General features: G+C 32.9%; 1 protein-coding gene across 1 annotated transcript; it reads left to right on the top strand.

The window, feature by feature from the left end:
- The first annotated feature begins 7,745 nt into the window (after positions 1–7,745).
- LOC115882768 (inorganic pyrophosphatase) lies at positions 7,746–22,589 on the top strand. The gene is made up of 7 exons (XM_030901013.1): positions 7,746–8,006; positions 8,156–8,271; positions 8,347–8,617; positions 13,701–13,918; positions 15,124–15,182; positions 15,480–15,589; positions 22,391–22,589. The coding sequence occupies exons 1-7, from the start codon at positions 7,829–7,831 to the stop codon at positions 22,420–22,422; spliced, it is 984 nt and encodes a 327-aa protein (XP_030756873.1). The 5' UTR covers positions 7,746–7,828; the 3' UTR covers positions 22,423–22,589.
- Positions 22,590–23,103: the final 514 nt, after the last annotated feature.

Here is a 23,103-nt window from a genome sequence, read left to right as displayed (position 1 = left end):
GTTAAGCTTTTTCAGGTAACACTTGACAGCCATGTGTCCTGTCAAGAGGCCTGTTGTAATCCCTACTTTATTCCTGCTAAGCATTAGCAGTTTCTTTGTGGTTTTAGGATAGGTTGATAAGATGGTTTTAGGTCCTTGGATAAAGGCCTTACTATGCCTGTTAGTTCATCAGCTACTGGTGGCTCCCCTGATCTTTTGCGGTTTTAGAGCTAGGTCCTTGGATAAAAGCCTTGCTGTGCCTGTGCCCCTGTCTGTTTCTGCCATGGACATTGTGATTTTCCCTGACCCAGAGTTTTAGTGCACTACGGGCCATACATTTGGGTATTCCCAGTACTGGCTCTGGACCAAGATAGGATGCCGATGATCCCTACCTAGCTAGCTCATCGGCTTTTTCGTTGCCTTGGATGCCGCTGTGGCCCGGCACCCAGAATAATGTAATTCTGTTCCTTCGTGCCAGAGCTCCCAGTTCACCCAGGCATTCCCAGACGAGTCTCGACGATACCTTTAGCATATATTGATGAGCTTACCTGAATAAGCTCTTCTATTAAGAATGGCGAAGATTTCTGTCTCGACTACGGTTGAGTGTTTACCAGGGGTGGATGGGGAAGTGGAAACCGGCCCGGGAATAACAGGCAACCGGCCCGAATCCACAAAAACAAAATGACCATAACGAAGAAACATATTTTATTTATTAATATACAGGGCGTCCCAGAAATAAGTGCAAGTATTTTAACTGATAGTATATTTCGGCCTCAGAAACACGCCTATGAGTCTTTTTTGCAAAAATTTGGATTTTTTTGAAAAAAATTTTGGATTTTTTTTTATTTTTAAGTTAAAAAAACACAATTTCATGATAATATGGCAACATAGATAGTAGATTAAATTTACATGAAAGAAAATCCAGAAAACATCCAGAGGTTCTCAAAATTTAAACAAAAAAGCATTTTTTGTTTAAATTTTCAAAGTAAAATAACTCGGTTATTTTGGACTTACTTGAAAAACGGTAAAGAGAAAAACTGTTTCTTTTGACCAAATCTACCCCCTTTAAAATACTTGCACTTATTTCTGGGACACCCTATATAAGTAAGGGTGATTTTCGCTCGGGCGAAAAAATCTCTTTTGCCTCGGATTTTTTAAAAATATTGAAATTGTCTTGATCAAAATTTTTATAAAGATCAATATCAGATCGGACATCTGAATTTTTACTACAAAATAGCTCAGTTTCACAGAGTTCTACTGTTTTATTTCCATTATCGATAACGGTAATTTGATCTTGAATATGCTACGATTTTGAGAAACTTTAAGACTTCCTGATTCATTCAGTTCAGCTGGCCCAATCCTTTGTGAAATACATTATTTTTAGCTTTTCAGGTATATATATATATATATATATATATATATATATATATATATATATATATATATATATATATATATATATATATATATATATATATATATAGATATATACTTCTGGTACAGCAACAACCTCGTCGTGTATACGTGTTTTAATTTTTGGTATAATTCTCATCACGTAACTTTTACTCGTTTCTATATTTGGCATCTTGTACGATAATGCCATGACTCAAACGAAAAAAACCTAGGCAATACCTAGGCAGTGGATATAAATGTGTTCTGAGGTAATCTGTCAAATTCGCCTATCTTTCAGAGGAGCCGAAAAGTATTGCACCGAGGCCCTAGTTGTCAAGCTACGTTACCATATTTATAGTATACACTTAGATCGAGACTATTTTTAGATGATATTCAGCAACTGACGATTATATTGATCTAATTGATTAGTTAGTTAGGCAGTCACTAAGAATCTTACGTAACTTTAGTTAGAAGATTAACCATTCAATTTTTGCTAAATCAATCTTTTTTTGAGCTGTGATCGGGACTGGCCCACCGGCCCACTGGGAAATTTCCCGTTTTCCCATATGGCCCATCTACCCCTGGTGTTTACCCAAGGAAAACGACTATATACAGTTACTGCGAAATGTATTTCGATGTCATTTTTAATAATAAAAAACACAGGTACAGTATCACCTATAGAAAATCCCTCTAAGTAATTAATTTCAGCCTCTCTAGTTGGATTAAAATAGTGTTTAAATAAGCTCCGTGCCGCGCATTTCATTTATTCCGATCTAGCTTTTTGTAATAATTCACACTATTGCCCGCGCGATCTGGATAAACTTCCAGATAAATGTCGACCATTATTCTCCCCGACAAATCCGCAGAAATTTAATTGTTTCCGATGGGACATTACGTGATTTCCCGTTTAAACTGTTTTTTATTGAATCGGCACGATTTATGGCTCGAATAAAATAGTCGTAACCATGGTGTGGCCATAAAAAGTAATTTAAAAGAACTACAATAAATACAATCGAATCGGTAAACGTAAAAGCAGTAAAAATTTAATTTAGTCAAAATAAAATATAAAAAGTTCTACAAATGTAAAGGTATTTGGGTCCTCTTTGGGGTTTTATTAGGGTCAGTTAGAGAAGCTCAACAAATTAGGCAAAGAAAATAAAGTCCTCCCACTCTGGGTGCCTTCTCACCAAAGGATAGAAAGCAATGAAACAGCAAACGATCTAGCTAGAAAAGGAGCGAACACTCCACTAACTGGACCAGAACTAAGATTCTGTTTTCCAAGCGGAAACCAACTGAAAGTAGAACTAAAGAATCTGGAAGACGTACTCCATCCATAACCTGAAATGGGTGTCCTCCAACGGTCTAAGACACTCGAAAAAGTTCTTTAGAACTTACGACAGAGAAAAATCAAAGATTTTCCTTGATTTAAGTAAAAACAATCTTTGGATTGTCACGGGGTTTCTAACAGGACACTGTCTCCTCAACGAACACCTGTAGTAGGCTGAAGCTGAAAAACAACGGCGAATGCAGATTCTGTGGGGAAAATGGGGAAACACCTTATCACTGAGTGCGCCGAGACGACCACCCTTCGTGCCATGAACTTTGGTACGGCTGATGTCGAGAATGGAGAGGCTGGCCTCTCAGCCATCTCAGATACTGGCTTTTGTTAAAGCCCTGAGACTGTATGATAAGTTATAACTCGTTATAACTCAAGAAAGGGAAACACACAATAAATCTGTAAGGTCGCGGTGATTAAATCCCCTCCTAATATCCTACATTTTAGAGGTTCAGTTCAATTTTCAGTTTAGTTTCAGTTCAGTTGTCCGTTCGGTTCAAAAATAACGATCTATTTAGACAATCAGTTGTGTTTTCATTGCTGCCATGCACAGTGCACTCGCCATGGATGAAGAATTACTAATTCCATGAACTTTGGCCTTAGGACTGAATAAGAAACCAAGAAAGAAAATAAATAAATGGAGCAAGGACTGGCTTCTTAAGAGAATATCACTGTCTCATGTAATATAATGAAGAAACGTCACTTTGAACCTTCTGATTGTTCATTCTATTCAGAGTGTCATTTTCTATCGAATAAAGTAAAAAAATACCGAGGGTGCCGGTTAAAAATCAAAAGTTGTAGTCATTTTCGGTGAAACAGGAAGTGACCGAAAATAATTGAATACGTTAATCAATCCTAATTTCTGTCACATACTATCATACCAAATATTCTTTTTTTTCTAAAAAATTAAAAAAATTATAGGGGTTAGCCACTTTTGAGACGCACCCGGTATATCTGAGTATGCTACTGCGAAAACTATGGCGAAAACTAACAAAACTAACAGTATAATTTTTAACGCATGCTTACTCAGTGTCTAATTTTTCATTTTATGACACTTGTATTCAGTGGAGGATCTAGACTCTAGAAGAGAAAGAAGAAAGAACCTCGAATCCTCGAAAAGACAATCTCAAAGGGGACTCAATGGGGGTCTAGGTCCCTTTAGGATAGACCATAGACCCGCCTCTCCTTGTAACAATATTAATGCACCTTTCAGTTCTTGAATTAAGCCCCCGATACACTTTGGTTATTTTGCCCTTTTTTAACTGAATGGGCAGGACTGTTCAGTTAAAACCGTCAGTGTATGAGTGTGTTCGGCCTAGTTTTGCTGATTCGTTCATTATGTTTCTTCACAACGAGGTCTATAAGTTTAATATACTGAGAGCAAAGTGCTAAAATACATACAGGATGCGGATACATATAAAAATCTAATTTTTACATATATCGTATGATCAAAAAAAAAACGGCGTCCAGTTGGCTGGGAAATGACGATCGATGACACTTCCCATATAAATTTACATATAAAATAACAGCGATCTTCATCTCATAGCCATGGCTGACACCGTTTTTTTCGATCATATTGTATTTATGAATAATAATTTTTTAACAGGGTGGCAATCAAAAAGTGGCCGCAAATAGGGGTTGCCACGGTTTAAATCCGTTCCTACTACCATTGTTTTTATACCGTATGATCTAAAAAACGGCGTCAGCGATGGCTATGAGATGAGGATCGCTGTCATTTTATATGTAAATTTATATGGGAAATGCATCGACGTTTATTTCCAAGCAAACTGCACGCCAATTTTTTTCGATCATACAGTACTATACATATAATATAAAAATATTGCTACTACTTATACAGGTCCGACAATAGTGCGTCGGGCATCTGTAGATCATATAATAAAAAACTTTGTCATATAATAAAAAACGAATTTTATATAAGCGCAAACCTAAAGCACAGCTTAAAGTATAAAATTTCAGGAAAATATTTTAACTTCTAGAGGAAGGTTCAAAAAAGTGTGAGTCAAACTTTGAGAAACTTTCTGATCGCTTTACATATTATATTATACAGGGTGAGTCTTAAATAAGTGCAAATATTTTCAGGGATGGTAGATCTCGATAAAAGAAACATATTTTCTCTTTACCATTTTTCAAATAAATCCAAAATAACCGAGTTTTTAAATTTGAAAATTAAAAAAAAAATTATTTTTGGAAAAATTTTGAGAGCCACCGAATTTTTTCTGTATTTGCATCCCTTTTAGTGCCGTAACCATAGATTAAATCCATAACTATGGTAATATCACAGAATATCTAGCTACGCAACAGAAAAATACTCGAAATGAAAGAGCTAAAATTGCACAAATAAAATACCAGATGGCGCGACAATATCATAATCAGAATATAATTGGAAATTTTCAACTTTCGGTTTTGGATCGACGTAGATCGACGGCAAGTCGACGGCCTTGAAGCTCGGCAAAATATGCACAGTTGCCAGATTCAAACAGACTTTAATTGGCATCCCATTCTTTTTCTGGTGTATAATAATTTCTTTCTATTCTTCGTTTCTTGTCAGATACACTTATATTAATTATTCGTTTGGCTTTTAAAATTAGAATAAATTAATAAAAATAAAAAATAAATTAGAAAACATATGCTCTCAAAATACATTTTTAATATACACTACTTTATTATGTTAACGAAGAAAATAACTTTAATTACCTTTAAAATTAATAATATACAGGGTGTTTGATAGTGATATTTATTAATGCTGAAACGTTAGTAATGAAATATACGTTTAATAATAATGGAAATGATTTATTAAAATGCAGTACAAAAAATGTTAATTGACTAAAAAAATTCTATAATAACAAATTTTTTCTGTTTGCCATGTTATTTATATAGACCTAAGTAGATTTTAAAAAGTGACACAGGTACAATTAATAATATATTAGTTCGGCATAAAATTTGCTGTCACCGACATAGTATAATAAATTAAAATTCGTAAAATAAATTAAAATTTTTAATTAAACAAATCTTTATAAAGAAACACAAGTATATCAAATTTGGGCCCAATCGAACGCCAGGAAATGGTATCGTAATATGGTACTACATTATGGTACCCCTTGATACGCTTCATGGTACCATAATATTGTAATGTCATCAAAAATACGCAAGTATAGTCAAATATGAGCTCAATCGAACGTCAGGAAGTGGTATCGTAATATGGTACTATATTAAGGTACCACTTTATATGCATCATAGTACCATCATATTAAAATGTCACCGAAGATACTTATACTATACCAAGTATAAGTCCAATCGCACGCCAGGAAATGGTATCGTATATGGTATTATTATGGTACCTCTTGATATGCTTCATGGTACCATAATATTAGAATGTCACTGAAGATACGTAATATAAATATGCCGTTTAAGCCCAATCGAACGCTATGTATCGTAATATGGTACTATATTACGGTATCACTTGATATGCTTCATGGTACCATAATATAGCAATGTCATGAAAAATACGCAAGTATATATCAAATACCGTATGATACCGAAAAAAAAACGGCGTCCAATTGGCTGGGAAAAGACGATCGATGACATTTCCCATATAAATTTACACATAAAATGACAGCGGTTTTCATTTCATAGCAATCGCTAACGCCATTTTTTCCCGATCATACGGTATGAACACAATTGAACGTCAGGAAGTGGTGTCATAATAGTAGAACAATACTTATTATATTGTCGCCGAATTACAATCAAAATTTAGGATTCAGTTAGAATCAAACGTCAGGAAGTGATTTTAATTCAGCTCGTAAGATTTAACTCCAACTAACATGGCAAGTTAAATACTTAAACGTTTGAAAAAAGAGCTCTAATCAATTTTAATATGTTTAAATGATGTAGCAAATTTGAACGTAGGCTTTATCAGGAAGTATTACAATATAAATTACACAATGGCAACACTGCATAAAATTCTTTTAAATTTCGTTTGTAGAAAACTGTTTTCTTTTAAATTTATCGCCCTCTGTTATGTAGTAGTGAAACTACCGCATCAAAATATCTGATTTGGAGACAGGTTTTAAAAGTCTGTCTCCTTTTGAGACCTACGATTTTTTACATGTAACGAGGCTTCTGTTGCGTAGCTGGATATTCTGTGGTAATACCCTGTAATATCAGAGATCAAAGAAATTATACCGTGGGAAAATTTGCGGTGAACAGGCAGTTCTAAAAAGTTTTCGAAAAATATACAGGGAAATTTAAAAGAAAATGCACGCTTTTCAACATCTTTTTTTGCGAAGAAAACCACATAGAAGTGTTCCTGGGATCGAATATACCACCCCTGAAAATATTTGCACTTATTTAAGACTTACCCTGTATAAGATATTATAAAATATGTTTTGGTAGTTTCAGAAATAATAATAAATAGATAAGTAAAAAAATATTTTGGTCAGCCTTTTTTTAAATTATTAAAAATACTATACTAGGCATTTACTATAGTTGACCTGTACTTACTTTGCTATATATATCATAATCTTAAACCATACAGGGTGTTCAAAATTCTATATCAAACTTTCTAAATTATAAAATAGGTTTTCTTGGCTTTTTTATTGAAATGCCCCGTATATTTCTATGCTGCGGTGGATTGAACATTTTTTGTATTTAAAGCATTTTAAAATTTTTAGCGGTTTTAAATAAGTTAGTTTGTGATATTACTTACTAAAGTAACTAGAAAATAATACAGATAAAAAGAAGATATCTTCCATGTCCACATTTCGTCTAACGCCAGCATTATTTTGCCATTAAAACAATTTTTAAAGGCTACTGTGACGCCGGTTTTTTTTTCTCGATCATAAGATATTTTTTGTAAATTTAATTTTAAGTTTTAATTAAATTTATGTATATTTTATTTAAGAAGAGAAAAAATACAATAAAATGTTATTGTACAAATAAGTAAACAAAAATATATTATTTTAAACTAAAAATTGTCGGCAACGCTTCCAAATGTTTATTCCTCGAACTAATCGGACTGTCCAAAGTTCGATTATCTCGCCATTCCGCTAACAAATCGAAGTCTACATTTTAGTATTCCGCGGCGTACATAGATGGTGCACAATGCAACCAGGAAAAACATTACACATGTTAATAAATCGCCTAGACAAAAATTTGTCATTTCGCCGGGTTTCCTTGTCAGTTTCGGTAGTTTCTACAGTGATTAACAAATTTTCAACCATGGCATACTCTGTTATTGAACGGGGGTCTCCTTACTCAGCTGATTACAGAGTTTACCTACGTAAGTTGATTTTCTTATCAGAGTTCAAGCTACTTAACCTAGTAACTTACTTAAGTTACCTTGAACTTAACACTATTTAACAGTTCTATCATCACAATTTAATAGTCTAGTATGTATGTTATTCAATCTTTATCCTTATTTTTATATAGAAACCCAAAATGGACCAATATCCCCTTTACATGACATCCCTTTGGTTGTTGATGCAGACAAGAAAATCTTTAACATGATTGTTGAGGTACCCAGATGGACCAACGCAAAAATGGAAGTAAGTATACATTATTTTATTAATACAGTCACATAAATCAACAGCCTTATGAAGCAATATCTGTAATATTTTTAGATTTCCCTCAAAGAATATCTGAACCCTATTAAACAAGATGTTAAAAAAGGCAAACCACGATTTGTGGCAAATTGTTTTCCACATCATGGTTACATATGGAACTATGGTGCCTTACCTCAAACCTGGGAAAACCCGGAACATTTAGATGATGCAACAGGATGTAAGGGAGACAATGATCCAATCGATGTTCTTGAAATTGGGTATAGGATAGCTAAAAGAGGTGAAGTTATCCCTGTTAAAATATTGGGAACCCTTGCTCTTATTGATGAAGGTAAGATAATTTTTATTTTTAATTTGCAAGCATTTCACCATTGTCTATATTTTAATATTGACAACATAATATGTTGTTTAATGAATTTGCTTGTTAAGTACCGTATGATAAAAAAAATATGTCCCGTTGCCTGTGAAATGACAATCCATGACATTCCTCATATTTACATACAAATAACTGTGATTTTCATTGCCAATTTCCAGGCCATCTCAGACAGTTTTATTTTCAAATCATACAATATTTTTAGTATGTACATACAGAGGTAATGTTACAAGAAATTTTCTATCAATATTTCAGATGTTTTAAGGTTATCTTGTAGGTCAATACTACAATAATTGAAATATGTAGTAGCCCTGGCATTTCAAGCGTGCATGTTAGAATAATTGAGAAAATAATATTAGGGTTTGTCATGTTTCTAGAGTCCTTGAATTACTAACTTTTTATTAGGGATGCTATTCATGTCATGTCAACTTCATAAACACTATAATTTTCATATTGATTTTTCATAAAAACTAGGTATTTATCTCATGTAATAATCAGGAAGTTTGGAATACATTTTAGTTTATATTTAATAACTATTAATTTTATTTTATATCTAAAATAAAATTACTCATGCAACAAGCCTATAAAAAGTTATTAATTTTTTTACAACTATTTATACAATTTACATACTCATAAGGAAGTTTGTCTACATTTTCTAATTTAGTACATATTTAGAATAAAATAATCTTTTTTTATCATATCTAAGAAAAAATTATTAATAACATAGAGCATTATTTTAGTAACCTTGAAAAATAATATTGAATTTCTAGTTATTAATCATAGAAAGGAAACTACTATAATATTTATACCTAGGTACTATACTTTCACTTTAATAGGAAATGATAGTAAATCTTAAACATCAAGTACTTTTATAAAATGTCTATGACTATAATTATTTAATTATTGTTCTCTCTTATACAGGTCAATGTATGCACTTATAATAACTAAGTCCAAACCACGTTCTAATAATATATCTTTAAAATATTTTAGTTTTTTTTATCAAATTTATTTAAAAACGTCATTATTGGCGTATTTTGTGTGTGATAAATGACAAAATATTGACCTTTGATGTTATCGGCAGTGAAAATTAAATGTAAAGGTTATTACAATTAACAACCATTGTAGTTAATTTATTTTTATTTTGAAAATAGTAGGGGGCATGTATCTGCTTTACGATCAAATAAAATTATATTGGAGTCAAACTATGAATAATAATTGTTTATTTTATAATAATTCTTTATTTTATTTTATTTAAAGTAGGGACAAATATTGTTCTGTCACAGCAGGTTATAAACTATGTATACAGGGTGGTCGTCGTAAAAAAGTTTGTAGAAAGGTATGTCCTAAAATGCTTAGTTTCGGACATACCGGGTGTAGAAGTTTCATATTTATTTCAATTTTTTCGAAATAATTTATGAAGTGACGTAAATATTTGGATGAAAATTGGTGTCTGGGAGTTTTTTGACATGAGTAATTTGAATTTAATGTCAATATTACTCCTACTTGTAGAAGGCGCCACCTACATATTTTTTAACTGGTTTGAAGAGTAATAACTTTTAGTCCGAACCTGTATAAAGCTGCTTAGTCAAAAAATATACATTTACGACATTTTTTACGTAAATAAGGTTTTTGGGAAAAATCGCTACGAGTAATGATACTTGAAATATTTGGAATTGAAATTATCAATACCTGTCATCGCATTGACATAAATTAAACATGTTGATTAAATAGTTATTAAACTGAAATCATAAATTTGAAAAGTTTTTGTACCAAATGTTGAACAGAAACTGTTTTATTATCATTTTTTCGGAGAAAAATTTTTGTTTAATTTAAAAAAATAAGAAGTTCCCCAATTTATCATTTTAGTCAAATAACTATCTACTCGACATGTTTATTTTTTGTCAATAATAATATGTATTGATTATTTCCATTGAGAACGGAAGTTATTACTCTTCAAAACAGTTAAAACACATGTAGTTGGCGCCCCCTACAAATAGGAGTCATATGGACATCAAAATCAATTTTCTCGTGTCAAAAAACTCCAGACACCAATTTTCATCTAAATATGTATTGATGTTACTTCAGAAATTATTTGGAAAAAATCGAAATAAAAATGAAACTTCTACACCCTGTATCTCCGAAACTAAGCATTTTAGGACATATGTACATTTATAAGAACTTTTTACTTATTTCTATGTGCAGAATATGCTACCGAAGTGTTCGGAATACAGTTCGGACCACTCTGTATAGGGTGCCTCAGTATCCCAAAATAGCTCCATATGAGGTTTTCTATTTTAGACTTTCATTTCACCTATTTTTAGGGTTCCGGATTTTCCTCTAATGTCCTCTGTAATGTCCTCATTATGTCCGGATTTTCACTACATCCGGTTGGGTCCTATTTAAAAAAATATGCCGCAAATGTAGTGCAAAAAATATGCCGCAAAAGTAGTTACTTTTTTTCATAAAAGCCGATATTACTGGTTAGGTATAAGATTTTTTAGTTTTAAATTTATTATTTTCACCTGCCACACAATAAATCGAATTCATTAACTCTCCAAGTAAAAAATTGGATTATAGAATTAACTAAAATAAAGAATGAGTGTGTAAAGCGTTTTGAACAAGAAAGAAAATTTTTGGTTTCGCCGGAAATGGCTACAACTTTTGATTTTTAAATGACACCCTCGGTATTTTTTAATTTATTTGATAGAAAAGGACACTCTGAATAGAATGACGTTTCATATGTCAACTTTTGTCATTTTTGCATATGGTTTAATTGAAATTGTAACATGCGCTTCATAACGACAATTTGACTCGAAATACCAAGTGTGTGGTACCAAATTATTCAAAATAAAACACTAAATCACCACAAAACACTATTACTTTTACGCATCATCAGCAGATGATTAAAACTGAGTTTTAATTATCTCCTGATGATGTTAACCGAACCCAACCTAGCGAAACGCGCGTTCAGTGTAAAAGTAAAAGTGTTTTGGTGTTTTATGATGATTTTGCTGTGTAACATCAAAGGCTCCAACCCCCAACTGTAACCAAACTATTCGTAAAGAAATGCTTTTTCCAAATATGCAAATGAGCCACCCTTGTTCCATTTGAAAAACGTGAAATAACAATTATTAAAAATACGATTTGGGTATCTTTTAATCAGCCAGGACAAGTCAGCCATGAAAAGCATTAGATGATCAAATTTATTTTTCAAAAGCTCCTTGATTATAGATTAGTGTTTTTAACACATCATTAGAAATGACAATAAAATCAATCATATCAAATGAATTGTTTTAAACGGTAATCTATTATAAACTTTTATTTTTACATATGATAATGTCAAAAAAATATTGATATTCAACTATGAGAACTAAAACCATATGGATTTTAGTATAAGATTGTGAGCAATATTTAAAAATAGAAGTAATAAAAAATAATCTAAAGACACCCTTTTATGATCATTGATTTAGGTTTAAGTTTTGTAAATAGACTTTTTATACTGCAGTATATTGATCACCGTAATTATTCAAATTATAATATTTTACCAGGTTCCTTTTGTTTAAAGAAAAAACATCAATGAAAGTAGGAAGGAGACAAAATGTTAAATGGATACTGTAGTATTCCACCTCGCATACTGGCTACTGATGTATCCAGCAATAAAGTAGACAATCTTTGTTATGTTATGAATTTATGAATAGCCTATTCATTAGACAGCCAGTCAATATTTTTTTTGTTGAGGGAAAAAATCTTGCATAAGACACCCAAAGTTTCAAAAAAAGTCATACTATACTAGAAATTCATTTACCCAGTAGTATTTATAAAAAGCATTTTTGGTAAACTCTGTCTCAAATTGTTTCTGAAAAAAAAATAATTTTTTTAAAAGGTCCGATTAAATTTATATCTCCGAAACTAAAGTTTCAAAAAAAGTCATACTATACTAGAAATTCATTTACCCAGTAGTAGTTATAAAAAGCATTTTTGGTAAACTCTGTCTCAAATAGTTTCTGAAAAAAAAATAATTTTTTTAAAAGGTCCGATTAAATTTATATCTCCGAAACTAAAGTTTCAGAAAAGTGCCGGATTCCTACCAGATAAAAAAAACCCTCCTCCAACTACCGCTTTACACCGGAATCCTCTCTCGCTTCACTGCAAAGGGTGTGTAGATTTATCTTATCATGCTCTTTGTCTTTCTTCTCTGTCTTTACACTTTATGATACTTCGGACTCTCCGATACATTAGCGTCCAATGTTCTTCCCCTTCAACTAAGTATACCGTAAATGTGGGTAAGTCGATGTCCTTGCCGACTTCCATACGGTATTGCTCTTTAAAGACCTGCCATCGTTCGCACGCAAACAGTGTATGCTGAACAACTCTACAACGATCATACACATATTTTCTAAAACACCCATGGCCAGACAATGCTTGACTCATGAAGTAATCCACTTCTCCGTATGATCTGTTCAACCATAGTTGAATGTCAGGTATTAACCTCACGTCCGGTATGTCCTCGCTAGATCCTTATTCATCCCATAGTATCTATCATATCGTTCCTGTATGAGCAGTTCAATAGGTGCCAGTCACTTACATGGATCTCTGTGTACCTACCTAGATCTTCGCTAATCTTACGTAACAATCGGATTCTGATCATTCCATGCTCTGCCAACCTGCATGTGTAGAACAGGAGCGGCAGATCAAGTCCAGGTACTTCAAAACAATAGACTGTCTAACCAAAGTTTACAGAATTTTGGTCCAACCAAAGGATCTCCGACACTGACAGTTTTGTCTGTCATTTTAATTTACAGGCAAATTATATTTTCTGTCATTTTTTGAATCTCGAAATCTTGCCTTAATTGTTGGACAGACTATAACGTAGATGACCAGCTGGCAGTGAATAAGCTGTGATACAAGTTACAAAAAATAACCAAAATATTTTATTAACCATTTACATAAATGTTTATACTAAAAGTCTCTAGAGATTAAAATCATGTTTGTTTATTTTGTGATATATACCAAATATTTAAAATTTATTTTTTAATTGCAGGCGAAACAGACTGGAAATTAGTTGCAATCGATGTGAACGATCCAGCAGCTGATTCCGTGAACGACATTGCCGACGTAGAAAAACTGTTTCCTGGTTTATTAAAAGCCTCTGTCGAATGGTTCAAAATATACAAAATACCAGATGGCAAACCTGAAAATCAGTTCGCATTCAACGGTGAAGCAAAATCTGCCTCTTTTGCGCATAAAATTGTTGATGAGGTAAGACCAGAATTTGACATCGTCGTTGTCGCTTGCAGTGGGATTCTAGGTTTGTTCCACCCAGCATTTCGGGATCGTTTCGAAATTAGGTTTTCTTGCACTTTGTTAGCATGCGCGGACTTCGAATAGTTTCGTGACGGTGCAAAAAGTATCAACGTTGGAACGCTTTGGCTCTGTTCCCAGAAGAATCCCTGACTAGTCAGCGCGTTTCTTATTGGTTGAAATGTGTAGAAACCAGACTAACAATCAGGTTTCTAGGCATTTTAACCAATAAGAAACGTGCTGACTAGTCAGGGATTCTTCTGGGAACAGACCTTTTGTCTACTGTTTTCGGGACTGTCAAAAAAGTCAAGCGTGCGTATCGATCGATTTTTGGTTTATGTTTAGAATTTCATAACATAACCCTATTATTTTTGTTTGCAATTTGCAATAATAATTATTATTATTCTTGAAATGGAGAATCAGAATCCAGTAATTGTTTGTAAGTGTTGTTTCAACTGCATACTCACTAACTCACTTACCTATCCTCTCTTTTATGATCCTGTTGTGCGTAGTTTCCTGTTATTTCATTGCAGTGGTAGAATCTTTGAACATTATTTTATAAATAAAAACTTAATTAAAATTTCAAACTCACAAGCAAAAGTATAACGCACACATATTCGAATTCGTAAAAAATAACCAAGACAGAAGCATCAGCCGGACGCCGGACCAAAATCAGCTGTTAAAAATCGATAATCCCTGCCAATATGCTTTAATGCGCAAGTCAACCCAAACAGTTCTCAATTTGGACCATGTACCGAAATTACCGTTCTGAGATCGTAACTAAACGATCCCAAGGTAGGTTGGTACGCAAATAGGATCGTCCGATAACCATCAAATCTCTGTTGGAACACATTTGAATTACTGCGCACGAGCGTGATCGTTCGGTGACAGTTCTGCGGCGGGTTGGAACAAACCTGTAAGCTCCGTAGCAAGAAATTTCCTGTATAGCCTATGTTATTTGTATACGATTTATGAGTCACTAGACAGGAAATATGTTTACAGAATCGGGCCTCTGCTGTATAGTTTATCCAACCAGAGAATGTCTTGAAACTGTCACTAATGACATATATTCTTTTGCTGTACAGACTATAGCATCTTATAATAATAATGTAGTATCAGTGGAAAACGAATAATCAGATAAGAATAATGTGATTTTGTTTCAGGTACATAAATTTTGGAAATTGCTTATCAATAAAGAAGCTGATGCCAACGGAATATCTTGGTATGTTTCTGAATTTATTGTAATAAATCTGTATAAAAAACCTACTACACGATGTTTGAATAAACTCTAATTTGTTATATAGCGTATGACCGAAAAACGGCCTCAATTTACCTTAGATATGCTGTCGTCAAGTTGGCAATCAATGACATACATCATATAATTCTACATCCTAAAGTCTCATTGATCGGCATTTCTAAGGTAACTTGCCGTAAAGTATATTTTATTTATGGGTTAGAAAATAAACATAAATGACACGTTACATTGTTACATTGTTAATAATTTTCATTTTTTTTTTAGTTCAAATACCACTCTAGATGGAAATCCATTCAAAATACCTACAATCGAAGCGAAAAATATTATTAACAAAACACCTGAATATTCTGACCCTCAGCCTCTAGACCCAATTGGTAAGTACTTATTTTAGTTATTGGAAGAAACTTGGCTAAGGAAGGTGGAATCTTTTGTCAGTTCTACCTGAGGTTTTCTTTTGCATATTTGAATTTAATTTGAGTTTTTGCAGATTTGTTGGGCTTACATAAGTTTGTTTTATGTTTTCTCTTATTTATATTATATTTTTTTTACAAAGTATACAAGTTGGGAAATTGGGAAGTATATCTACAATAAATCCTCAAAATTAATTACTTCTTCAGCGCGATTTCAGATAAAAAAAACATGAAAAGCAATGGGACAACTTTTTATCGATAAGAAATAATGTATGTTAGGAGTAGTAAACCAATCAATTAGTATATAATTATGTTTTTATTTTTGCATTTATTTACTACTTGTTATAAGTAACTAGGATACTCAGGTCAATTTCACACAATTTTATTGATACAGGTACTTCTTCCTTAGTCATTTTACTCATTGACTAGAAATAAGTTCATAATTTTGAATCTTAAAATTTGTTCTTGATTGTTTCAAAGAGATATTGATCATTTTAAAATATTTTTCAGTTGAAAAAATATATTTTTTGGAAAATACTGCCAGTAATTCCGGTTGCAGGTGCCATCTTTAAAAAGTTGCATGCTTTCTGGCATTTTTTTCGGTTAGTAGTTTTTTGTTGCATACAGTATACTCCTTCTGAACTGATCACTGTTAAACCAATGCGCAAACAGATTAAGAAAATTGACCGTAGAGCAAGATCTCTCACAGTGACAGTTTGTCTGTCATTTTAATTCACAGACAAATTGCATTTTCTGTCATTTTTTGGATGTCATTTGTTGAAAGCAAGAAGCTTTCAACCCGTCAGAAGTTGCGGTAAATATAGCAGTGGTACGCTGGGGAATTGCTTTCATTTTGAAATTTAAAAAAAATTTGCTTAAAATTGAATTACTTAAATATCAAAAAAAAATAATCCTGATATGCGAAAAACGGACGCAAATCACTAAAATTCTTTTTACATATATGAGAAGTGGGGTTAGGTGACAATGAAAAACGCCACCTCACCCCATTTTTTGCATATGTAACATGGATTTTTGTAATTTGACAACATGACAATTGTTGCGTGACATAATGTTATAATGAGTTTTTTTGCTACGGCATATGCTGAACTAATTTCGCACACACATAAACTTTTTCCAATAACTCATTAATAATAAAATCCTAGTTTGTTACAAACTTTTTGATACAGCCTGTATTTAGTTATGTATTACCACAGTTTATTCCTTAGACAGCCAGTTGACTTACGATCATTTACATGGCAATATTCGCTTATCTTATATAATGTAAGAAATCGGAATCTGAACTCCATTGAAGCTCCGTTTATAAAAAATATCGAGGCTCTTGCTCTAACTGCCTGCGTGTCTATTAGAACATTTGTGGCAGGTGAACCGAGGGTATTCAAAAATTAGGGAAGTCGACTGGCTGTCTAATAGGCTGCCTAAATTACTAGAGGAAAAACCTGAATAGAATTTATCCAATTTGTTCCTTGCTTGCATATATGTATTGCATAAATTCACGTCCTAATGACACCAACAAAAGCATAATGAATTTAGTAATTTAAATGAACAAGTTAGAAATATTTGTTGTGACAACTATGTCTACTATGAATGGGAATCCTCCAACGGTCTAAGACACTCGAAAAAGTTCCTCAGAACTTACGACCGAAAATAGTCAAAGATTTTCCTTTATTTAAGTAAGAACAAAACAAAACAAATCTTCGGATTGTTACGGGGTTCCTAACAGAACACTGTCTCCTCAACGAACGGCGAATGCAGATACTGTGAGGAAAATGGGGAAACACATGAACACCTTATCACAGTGCGCCGAGACGACAACCGTTCGTGCCATAAACTTTGGTATGGCTAATGTCGAAGATGGAGAATTGGCTCAGATACTGGCTTTTGTCAAAGCTCTGAGACTGTATGATGAGTTATAACATGTTATAACTCAAGAAAGGGGAGCACACAAATAGGTAAGGTCGCGGTGATTAACCCCCTTCCTAAACATTCTACATGTCTACTATGAAAGAGCATTATCATGAACTTAGGTGATTGGTTAAGAGGGAGTATATTGTATAATACAGCGCTATCAAAAAATTTTGTGATCAGGTAAGGTTTATGTGCTAACAATTAAGCAGTTTAAAAGATAATAGAAATTGTTAAAAGTTAACATTTATATAGCCCACTTGATCATAAACCTTTTTGATCAGTCTGATCGACATAAAACGGCGTCAAGTTACCTTAAAAATTCCTATCCATGATAATTTTGCATTTTTATCATACAAACATACTGTGTATATCATCGATTTTCATTTCTGAAGTAACTTGGCGCTGTTTTTTTTTCGAACATACATATGTTAAATTTTTTATAGTGATATATAATATAAGTTAAACTAATGCGTTAAAAATATAATCTGGTATTATATGGATTAACTGGATAATAAAAAAATTGATATAGGATTTTGTTTTAAAATAAAAGAAAAATACGTAAGTGATTTTTATAATCGTCAGAGAAATTTGAGATAGTATTTTGAAAAATGCGATAATAAAATTCTTGGAATTATGATACATGCCTCACACAATTAAAAATATAAACAATAAATATACTAAGTGACATTGAAAATGCAACCTCTATGGAGTGTTTTAATTTTTACTATAGTTTGACTAGTTTGACAACATGTTTAGTTTGGTTTGACCTACCACTAAGTAGTTAATAACTAGAATTTAAACCCGAAACGCCACATAAATACTGATATGTATATTCTACCCTAATGTTCATAATGTGTTGATGCTCGTCTGTTTTCTGTACACTCGTGAAGTCGTCGCGGCATCCTTTGGATAAGGTGGTTAATCTCTTCGGTGAGGTATGGTATCCCAGGCCACCTGAACTTGTAGAAAAAAGACTTCCTTGATGTAGGTTGAGCTTGTTCAGGTAACACTTGACAGCAATATGTCCTGTCAAAAGACCTGTTGTAATCCGCACTTTATTCCTGCTAAGCACTAGCAGTTTCTTTGCGGTTTTAGGATAGGTTGACAAGATGGTTTTAGGTCCTTGGATAAAGGCCTTACTATGCCTGTTAGTTCATCAGCTACTGGTGGCTCCCCTGATCCAGAGTTTTACTGCACTACGAGCCATACATTTGGGTATTCCTAGTACTGGCTCTGGACCAAGTCTAGTTAGTTCATCGGCTTTCTCGTTGCCTCGGATGCCGTTGTGGCCCGGCAACCAGAATAATTTAATTCTGTTTTTTCGTGTCAGAGCTCCCAGCTCACCCAGGCATTCCCAGACGAGTCTTAAGGATACCTTTGGGCTCATAAGCACACCAAGTGCCGCCTGACTGTCTGAGCATATATTGATGATCTTACCTGAGTAAGCTCTTCTGTTGTTTTTGTCCCGCGCATTGTAGAATAACGAAGATATCTGCCTGGAATACGATTGAGTGTTGAAGTAAAAGGATAAGCTGGCCCTTGGTCTTTCCCAAAATACTCCGGCTCCTGTTCCGTCAGCCGTCTTTGACCCGTCTGTATACCAGGTTAGTGCGTCTTGAAGGAATGTTATATCTGTCCACATTCCTCTATCCATTTTATTCCGCATCTCCTCCTTACTCTGGAACGGCTATCATGCATCCCTATGCAAAGTCTGGATTCATCGTTGAACACAAGTGGGTTCCATTCCATATTCCATTCAAATCTTTTACCACGTTTACTACAACCCTTGTTTATATATTCTTAAAGTTGTTCAACCGACTAGACAAAATGTGCTGCCAACTAGGAGGACAAATCGTGAACCTTTCGGGGCGGAGTCAAAAATATCGATTATTTTCGTTATTTTCCTCAGAGTAATATAATAATATAGCCCCGGGTTTCTGCGAACTTTAATAATGATCAGCTGATTAAGAAATTTAAACGAAACTTTTATTTTATTGTAAATTGTGGATTATTTTTGCAGAATTCTAAACCATATTAACAAAGAAATTATTATTTCGATATGTTGGTACATTATTTATAATTTATGATAATGCTAATTGCTGTTAATGAATATTTAAAAAAAAAGTTACATACCTATTTTAATTTGATTTAATGCAGGTTTATAAAAGAATCATTTCATTCTTAGATTATTTTGTTCTAAATTGAGTGCTTTACGAATTTTACGATATTTTTTTTGAAAACATAAAACTTTTTACATTTTTGATGCCAACTAATTGGCATGGTATTATTGGTATGGAATTAGCCAAGAAAGAAAAGAATTGGCTATAACTTGTAATTTTTCGAAAAAAAAACATATTATACCTATATCGCTGAAAAGCTTAAAGAATGGCGTTTTTTTTATTAAGTCATGGTCAACTAGGATTTCCATTTAAAAAAACATAAGTTTGTGTCATATGTCAAAAATGACAGGCTTTAGAAAAAAAACAGAAAACACAAACTCATTAGGTATGTGATTATCTACAATTTTTATCTGAAAACTTTTTGTCTAAAATACCATATGATCGAATAAAAACGGCGTCAGCGATGGCTATGAAATGACGATCGATGATATTTCCCATATAATTTTACATATAAAATGACAACGATCTTCATTTCATAGCCATCGTTGACGCCGTTTTTATTCGATCATACGGTAGATTATAATGGAATTAGAGACAAGTTTTAAAATAGCCAAAATTTGTGTTTTTCGAAATATCTAGTAAGCCTTCTCCGAAAAATCCGAAAGGCGCATATTTATGATCCCACAAAACTGCAATTCTTTCCCCATTTAACCGACTCTCTATCTCCAGTAGTTTCCGAGATACCCATAGAGAACATCGTAGGAAACTCATCCTATATAGTATTTAGAAACTAACTATTATTTTTATTTGACTAGATTAATTTGTTTAATAAGACTCGATTAATTTAATTTAAAATAAATTTGATCAGATTTTTTTTTCGTATATTCTACTACCAGAAAACCAAAATTATATGATAACGCACTTTTCAACGAAGTTGAAGGAAGGTGTGAAGGAACGAAGTTGAAGGAATAGTGTATCTATCACAATACTTAATAGAATTAGGTACTACAATTAGAAGAAAAACAAAAAGAAAAAATGCCCAAATACCTTCACCTACTACTCTTCTACAAAATAAACGAATATAATCTCTTATAAAAACACTACACAACTACTTCTGGTATTCTACACTGAAAAAATGATCAAACTTACTAATTAATCAAACAAAAAAGAAAAAATAACCAAATTATCCCTTCACCTACTACTTAACTACAAAATAATAAACTATAAAAACACTACTAAACTATTTCTGGCATTCTACACTAAACATTATAATTAAACTTAATAAGATTAATCTAATTTTACACTACAACCACTACAACTACAAAGAAATAAGAACATTTTTTAAAACTAGAAGAAACAGAACTTCGATACGTGCGACCAGTATAATAGATCAAGCGGACAAAGAATATAAAATACTTTAAAAATATGCATTCAGAAAGAAAAAATAGTAGTTTAGCCTTTAGTCGTAACCTTTAGTCGGGTATTTACAATGGTCGAATTGTATAATTACCAGCTTTTATACCATATCTAATAGATAAAAAGTATCTGGTCGATTAGTAGCCAATTGGCACAGTCCCAAAAATTATCGATTTTTATTTTCTCTGTTTTTATTGGTCGCTTCAAAGTTCAGAGTAACAAAAAATATTTTTCTGTAGTAAAAGACTGTGAAATACGCCCCGCCATCTGGTGCTTTACATCCATAAACGTCTTAGGTTGAGCTACTTTAAAAATTCAAATACAAGGCTACAACTTAATTCCATTCCAATCGCTGCCGTCGATGCTCTGGGGATAGAGTATTTCAACAGCTCAAAAAAGGTATAAAAACAGCCCGAAAGATCTTATTCGGCGATAAATGATCCTCATCTATATTGCAAGGCCTACAACATCAAACCACTGCTGGTTCGCAACTGGCCTTGTTGAAAATCGATTCCTGAGGGCTAGTAGCCATAAGTGCTGGTTTTTTCGTTCTGTGGTCTCTCTTCATCCTCCAGTACCTCTCGCACTTCTATTTCCGCCTTCTTGGAACCAAGGAACCGCATTCAACAACATCTAGAAGATTTACCCGATTAGCAGTTTCCCTAAAAGAAATGTCGGCTGTGCGTAACCTGACTTTCCGACCTCTTTCAAACTCGAAGAGTAGCGTGAAATTTGCGCGTTTGCGAACTCTATGCATGACAATGTAGTGAAACAGTGATCAAAATACATCTAATACCCAAAAGTTCATTGTGTTAAAGCTAAAACTTGAACATGTTCAAGTTGAATCAACTAAATTCTTGAACACGTTCATTTTGTTTTACATGATAGCGAATATGTTTCGAATTTTTTTTGATCAAAATACGAGAAGTTAATAGTACACTATATTGCATCTTCAATGCCCATTTGTATGTATAAGATAAAAGATACCTCGTATTATAATCAATACGGTGTGTACCATTGCGTCGGAAATTACAGTCATTTTAAACAAATTCTTAAAATCTTATATGATTAAAATAAGTTTTTCTATCGACATTTTTCTACCGACTATCAGTTGGGCGACTGAATGTATGACATTAATGACAAACTTATCTGTCACTTATATTCAATATTAGTTTATTTTTTTTTATCTTGCGTCAGATGTCGTCTGTCAAACTCACATATTCTGTCACCAGACAGACTTAGGGCCTTACCGATTTTATTTAATTGCATTTCTATTAATATAGAAAATTTTATTCTATTTCAGTTGACAAATGGCACTATATCAATCTGAAGTAAATAGAAGCAAACTAAGGATATAAAAACCACAGTTGCATTTGCAGGGAGCAAGCACTAATGTACACAGATAGTTGTGATGTAAAATATACACCTTGTTGTAATAATAATTTAATGTGCATTTTCTAAGTTATAAAATAAATCTGTTAAATACAATAAAAATATAAAAATAGTTTTATTTTCCTGTTTTTTTTTTTAAATTACGTTGTCTGTAACAGCCTTAGATCTTATAAACTTCGTGGATAAGTAAATTCGCTTCATTTTTGTTGAAAGTACATCAGCGACATTCGATTCTGATTATCTGCCTTTGACATTGATTACACTAGACAACAAAATTTGCATTATATGCTGTATCCTTTATGAAAAGTGTTTTTTTTTGTTAATTTTTGGGGTGCTGAATACAAAAATGACAATGAAATTAAAAACATAGTTGCAGTTTTCAAAATGACAAATATTTTCAAAATAATAAACACACGTATCAGTTATATCTTGATTAAACAATTTTAATGGTCTGTATTTTCAGTAATTGTTGTCAACGCAGCGAAAAAAACGCTCCAAGTTAGCAATCACGTCTAAAATCGTTCTACGCATGCTCAGTAGCGTATTCAGAGAGAAGGCTAGGTACAGTACGTCTGCTGGATCTGTGTCTATGAAAGGAATGCGGACAAAAAATATTTAAATAAA

The sequence above is a fragment of the Sitophilus oryzae genome, unplaced genomic scaffold (assembly GCF_002938485.1).
Source record: "Sitophilus oryzae breed Bouriz unplaced genomic scaffold, Soryzae_2.0 scaffold_1113_pilon_pilon, whole genome shotgun sequence".
In the NCBI taxonomy this organism is placed as follows: domain Eukaryota; kingdom Metazoa; phylum Arthropoda; class Insecta; order Coleoptera; family Curculionidae; genus Sitophilus; species Sitophilus oryzae.
The sequence above is the reverse complement of the archived record's forward strand: the minus strand, read 5'-3'. Positions and strand labels throughout refer to the sequence as shown.